The sequence below is a fragment of the Myotis davidii genome, unplaced genomic scaffold, assembly GCF_000327345.1.
Source record: "Myotis davidii unplaced genomic scaffold, ASM32734v1 scaffold1047, whole genome shotgun sequence".
NCBI lineage: Eukaryota > Metazoa > Chordata > Mammalia > Chiroptera > Vespertilionidae > Myotis > Myotis davidii.
In genome coordinates this window covers 217675-224004 of record NW_006298367.1, presented here as the reverse complement: position 1 = coordinate 224004, position 6330 = coordinate 217675, and the positions used below count along the sequence as shown (strand labels likewise).

The 6330-nt window shown below is 56.7% G+C and overlaps 1 protein-coding gene across 1 annotated transcript in view; it reads right to left on the bottom strand.

Annotated features, from left to right (window-relative positions):
• Window positions 1-4170, bottom strand: part of ZNF668 (zinc finger protein 668) — a 5033-nt gene extending 863 nt beyond the window's left edge. The window contains exons 1-2 of the mRNA XM_015570696.1: window positions 1030-4170; window positions 4-590 (exon numbers count right to left, since the gene is read on the bottom strand). Coding sequence (XP_015426182.1) covers window positions 4-590; window positions 1030-1547 — 1105 coding nt within the window. The 5' untranslated portion in view covers window positions 1548-4170. The remainder of the gene's footprint in view (window positions 1-3; window positions 591-1029) is intronic.
• Between the last annotated feature and the right edge of the window lie 2160 nt (window positions 4171-6330).

Below are 6330 nucleotides of genomic sequence, written 5' to 3'. Positions count from 1 at the left end.
GGCAGGGGCGCTCACCCGAGTGCACTCGGCTGTGCTTGGTGAGGCTGGCTCTCTCGGCGAAGGCTCGGCCGCACTCCTCGCAGCGGAAGGGCCGCTGGCCCGAGTGCACCAGCGCATGGCGCTTAAGGTCCCAGGAAGCCACGAACGTCTTGTCACACTGCAGGCACTTGAAGGGCCGGTCGCCGGTGTGCACCCTGCGGTGCATGGCCAGGTCGGCCGGCTTCCGGAAGTCCTTGCCGCACTTCTCGCAGCGGTACGGCTTCACGCCCTCGTGCGCCCGCTGGTGGCGCCGAAAGCTCGAGGGGTCGGAGAACATGCGGCCGCAGCGGGGGCACAGGAAGGGCTTCTCGCCAGAGTGCGTGCGCTCGTGGCTCTGGTAGGAGCTGAGCTGGGTGAAGCCCTTGCCGCAGGCGGGGCAGCGGTAGGGCTTCTGTGCTGCGTGGATGCGCTGGTGGCACGTGAGCGAGGACGAACGCGAGAAGCTCTTCCCGCATTCGGAGCAGAGGAAGGGGCGCTCTCCGGTGTGGGACCTGTGGGGGCGTGGGGACCGGCATGAAGGTGGCAGGCCCATCACCTGACCCTGCTGCCGTCTGCACCGTCAGTTAGGAGGCCCTAACATCCAGGGGGCCTGGGCCCAACCCCCTAAGACCAGAGCTGTACCCCAGAGTGAGAAACCTTCCGGTGGGGTATCTAGATCCCAGAAAAGACCCCTCTCTGCACCCAAAGCCCTAGGCTTACCAGGTCCCACTCACAGATCCTGTGTTCTACTGGAGGCCCTATGAGTGACCCAACTTCAAGCCCTGCCCCTTTCCTGATGTCCAGGCACCCAGGCCTATCAGACCCCACTTGCATCCTCCAGGGCCCCATCCCAAAGCAGTCTGCCCCGCCCCCTCATGTCCGGCCCACCGACCAACCAACCCGACCAATCTGGGAGCTCCCCATGTGCTGCTTACCACCACCCATAGCTCCCTCCCACTCACCTTCCCATTGGCTCATTCTGCCCTTCAGACCCAAGCCCGGTCAAGTAACAGTGCAGTGCAGGCGTAGGGCCGCTCGCCCGTGTGGCCCCGCTGGTGGATCTTGAGCTTGGAGAGCGCGCCGTAGGCTTTGGGGCAGTGCGTGCAGCGGAAGGGCAGCTCGCCGGCGTGCGAGGCCAGGTGCACGCGCAGGCACACGGGCTGCATGAAGCGGCGGCCGCACTCGGGGCAAGGGAAGGGCTTTTCGCCCGTGTGGCTGCGCCCGTGACTGCGCAGCTCCGGTGCTGTTTTGTAGGCCTTGGGGCACAGTGGGCACGCGTAAGGCCGAGGCTTGGCCGCTGCACCTGACCCTTTGTCCCCGCCGGCATCCTCTGTTTTGGATTCCGTCTCTGGCTTCAGCTTCGCCTCCGCCACCTCCTCCGCGCAGTCTGCAGGCCCATGTGTGGCAGCGTGGCGTGCTGCCCTGGGCGCGTTTGGAAACGTCTTAGTACAGGACAGGCACTTGTAGCGGCGGCCCGAACGCTTGTAGCCGGGGCCGGGGGACCGGGCCTCCACAGTCTCCACCTCCATGGCCTCGATGGGCAAAGCTCTGTGAGAGAAGCAAAGTTAGACACATGCCACATCCCTCACCATTCTCCAAGGCCTCTCCCATCACCAAAGCCCTCATGGGGCCTCAATGATAACCCCAACTTATCTGCACTTCCCACCTGGGAGGACCACATCCTGCCTTCAAACATTCCGGCTCTGAAAGTGTGCCCAAGTGTCCTCTCTGGTCTGCTCACTGATGGCAGGAGTTGGACTGGGTGACTTCAGAAAGACGAAGGGAGGAGGCTGGGTTCATCAAAACGTCTGCCCGCCCTTCATTCCCCACCCTGGCATTCCCAGACACCCTGTTCCATCCTCTCACCATCCTCCTCCTTCAGCTCAGCCCTCAAGGCCTGTGCTAGGATGCAGGGTCCTATGCAAGGCTGCAGACATCGAGACTGCAGCCTTGGGGGTCTGGCCTGAAGGTCTCCCAGTGCCCAGGGAAGGCAGAGGTAGGCCCAAGAGAGGGCAAAACCAGTGGGCTCACGGTGGTGATTGGCACCGTCTGTCTGGAAGTGGTAGCCCCCAGCACATGCATTTTGTTGTTCCACTCTGGTGGGTTAGCTTTCCGAGGCAGCAACGGTCGCACAGAATTCTGGCCTTGCACGGCTATAAGGGACTCCACCCCAGACAGGAATCCCGGCCCACCCCTGCTCTGGAATCACTGTGGGCTCCTGCTCCCCTAGCTCTGGTCATAGGAAGCTCAGTCACTCTCCAGGCAGCTTGAACCATTGCTAGCAGTTAGAAGCCTCTGAGACATAATCAATGTATCTGATCTGGCTTCCTGGGACACCCACTCTAGCCGAGGCCCCTTCATTCTTGGTTCAGAGCCAGACACCGTCCACACAGCTGTTCCTGTGGATCATGGCTGGAAGGAAATAGGATTAACAGCTGCATTAGCCCTGACACCAGCTCATCCTCCCTGGGGGATGAGGGGAGAGGATTACAGCAGATCCACTTAAGGAGTGCGCAGCAGCAGCTGCTGGGGGCAGCCTGGGTGGGGGTGAGGATCTGCTAGAGGAAAGGGAGCCTGGTGAGCCCAGAAGTGAGGGTGGGAGGTAGGGGGCCTGAGTTCTTTCTCCTGTTCCTTCTAAGCCTGTTTCCCTGTTTGTACACCTCAGCTTGGTGGCGTCTACATTACGGCCCGGGGAGGACACTGGGCCCCGGAGTGAGTGGCACGGGCTGCATCTTTAGAGTCAGCACCCTTCTGCCTGGTGGACCTGCCTCAGTCCCCACCCCTACACACACAGTCTGGTGACACAGGCAGCCAGCGTCTTCTCCCTGAAGCACTGTGTGACACTCAAGAACTTTCCATGGCTTCCATCACACCACGCAAGTTCCCAGGTCCTTCTTGGCCGTTACAAATCCCATCAATCCTGCCTTTGAGCCCCACTTCGCCCAGGAAGCTCTTCCTGCATCTCCGCTTTGGTTTCTGGTGCCAATCCCCCTCAACGCTGTTCCACCATCACCTTGTTGTTGTTTCTTCACTTTTCCCACTAAATTCTGGGGCTGGAAAGTGAGTTAAAGGGCTTGAGGATCAACTTTCCAGGAGATCTCGGGTTTCCAGGGGATCTCTTCCTATCCCTGGATGAGGCACTCACTACCTCCTTTCAGACCATCTCTGGACAGCCTGACTGATAAAGTTTCTCTTTAATAAAAAAAACCGATAGCTCACATTTATAAAGCACTTGCTAAATAACAGGCAGTATCCTAAGCTCTTTACATGTATTAACTCACTTCAATTTCCTGCCCACACCATGAGAAAAGTACTATTATTATTCCCTTTTCACAGATAAGAGAACTGAGGCCCAGAGGAACAAAATGGCATTGTGCTTAATAACTAGCCCATGGCCACACCTAGTAATTCGCAGCTGGGAGTTGAATCCAGCTGTTTCACTCGCCTTGAGTGGTTGGGTCCTTACTCAGTGACCTGGGCGCTCACAGTCTTGTCTGCCCCCTGGGCCGGCCCCACAGGGACCGACTCTGAGCTCAGGTTGCACCTTTGTCTTCTCTTATCCCTGTAGAACCGCCCTGAGACCAGAGCCGGACCCTTTAGGTCTGCTTCCCTCTCAGAGGCTGGACCCATGGATTCTGAGCTCTGGGCCTCAGTCTTCCTATCTGTGAGCCAGAAACCAGGTAGCTAGATGGGTATACCGCTCCTAAGGCACTTCCCAGGGGACAAGTGGGGGCACCAGGTTGGTCCCATCAGGCACCCAGCTCCATGAAGAGCAGAGGGCCAGGTCGGCGAGGCCCCTATCAAATTATCTCCTCGCTTCACCGTTCAGTGAGGACTCTCACCTACCACTCCCTATGGTGGGGTTCCTCCAAGTCAGGTCTGTGAACCCCCGGTACGAGAATAACCATCCAGGGAGTGTGGGCAGGACAGAAACTTTCCTATGAACACACTGTCTAGGTCATTCCAGTCAACACTCACCATTTAGGAACCAAAGACACAGCCTTAAGTCTTCACAAGCTTTTAGGAGAAAGGCCTTTTTACTTCACCTTGCTTTCAGAGGTGCAGATTACGCCCCAGAGGGAAAAACTTGCACAAGAACACACAGCTGTCAAAGAGCCCTGACTCAAACCCGAGTCTTCAGGTCTCTGGGCCGGGCTCTTTCGCCAGCGGTCTTCATTGCCTGAAGACGTATTAGCCAAACCATGAGACCTTCCACTGTTCCTAGGACAAAGACCAATATCCCTTTCATGGCCAGCAAGGCTTGAACCATCTAACTCCTGTCTCCCTCAACTTCCATTCCTCTTCCCTGTCCCACTAAGCTCCACCCACACGGGCTCCCTTTCTTTACCTCAAAGAGCTAAATTCCTTCTTCCTTCAGGGCCTTTGCACACAGTACCCTCGCCAGAACCACTCTCCCCCAAGGATCTTTGTGTAGCTATCTCTTTGGTTTTATCTGGGTCTCAGGTCCCTGTCACTTTCTCAAAGAAGGCTTTCCAGACCACCTTTCTGAAGGCTGTGGGAGCCCCTGCTGATCACGCTCCTCCCCCTTCTTTAATTTCCATTACGGTGCTCCCACGGATAGCGTTCCTTCCTGCAAGCTTAGCACCACCCAGGTACCGTTCTGAGAATTTTACGTGTACTACTCAAGCTAAGTCTCACAACTGTGGTTCTCAACCTTCCTAATGCCGCGACCCTTTAACACAGTTCCTCATGTTGTGGTGACCCCCAACCATAAAATTATTTTCGTTGCAACTTCATAACTGTCATTTAGCTACTGTTATGAATTGTAATGTAAATATCTGATACGCTATATGTGTTTTCCCATGGTCGCGACCCACAGGTTGAGAACCGCTGGAGAAGTTCGTTACAGACTGAATGTGTGCATGCCTGCAAGCCAGGAAAAGAGTCCTCACCAGGAACTGGCCAGCACCTTGATCGTGGACTTGCCAGCCTCCAGGATTGTGAGAAATAAGTTTCTGTTGGTTAAGCCCCCCAGTCTGTGTTTTCGCTAACGTAGCCTGAACAGGCTAAGTTAAACAGACAAGGACACTGAGGCACACAGAAATGAAGCAGTGATAGTCATAGCCAGTATTCAAAGCTAGGTGGTCTGCCCCCCAAACTTCTGCTCTCCGTCCCCTGACATCACTTACACATTTTATGGCTTAGTGGTTAACTCTGTCTCCAGCACAAGAATCTAGGCTAGCGAAGAGCCGGGAGCCTTTCTTATTCTGTATCCACTACACCTAGAACTGTGACTAGCGCCCCAAAACAAACGGAAAGAATCAACCTCTGAGACACAGTTCAGACCCAGGCCTAGAGCCTCTGCCTTCCCCACAGTAGGCATGTGTGAGACTGTCCATCAACAACTATTTATTAACTGGATTTCTCTGCTGCCCAAGTTCCCAAGGTCCAAATAGCATCAGGCCTATTTCCCACACGGCTTCATTGCTCTAGTGAGGAAGGCTGTCTTTGCTTCCCTGCTGGCTTAGGAGAGGGATGAAGTCCTGCTGCCTGAACAGGAGTCAGAGACTTCATTCCCGAGAGTCTAGGCTAGGACCCTGGGAGCCGGGATGAGAGGTGAGAAAGGAGCCACTTTTTATCGTCCCTGCACCTCCGTCTCCATGTCTAAACATGCCTCACAGACTCGGCGAGACGGCAGACGTGTAAGCATGAACAGTGCGTGCAGAGGTGAGCGTTAAGGGCCTCCTAGGTCTCCAATCTGGTCAGTTCACAACCTAACCCCTACCCACGTTTCCAGCCTCAGCTCAGCGTGTTTCCCCCTCCCTGCAGCAACCTGAGCTCCAGCCACAATTCTCAAACTTCCCCACCTGGATGCATCTCCACCTGCACTGCCCTCTGCCTCGGTTTGCCTTCGATCCTGGGATCGAAGGATGCCTTGCCTTTTGCATCCTTCCCATCAGTACCGGTTCCCCCAGTAACAGGCAGTAGAAGCAGGGGCGCCACGGCGCTCCAGGCCCCGGTCTTCTCCGAGGCAGGTGGGGGTTTGGAGAGCGCCAGGGCCTACCAGGCGCGCCGAGAAGCCGAGAGCTGCAGAAACGCTGCGCTTCTCGCCCCCCGCAACCGTCTGTGTCTGCGCCCCCGCCAGACAGCCGCGCAGGCCAGGGCCCCGAGCTGCCTGGTCTCGGAATGAGCCCTGGGAAACGTGGCCTTGGAGAATGTGGCAAGGGGTGACAAAGAATGAGAGAATGAACAAATGAATGGGACCGAGAGCCGGGGCCGGACAAAGACCTGCAAAATGGCGTTCTCTAGGACCGCGGGAGGGGTGGCAGGACCTCGGCCAGGGAGGGGGCC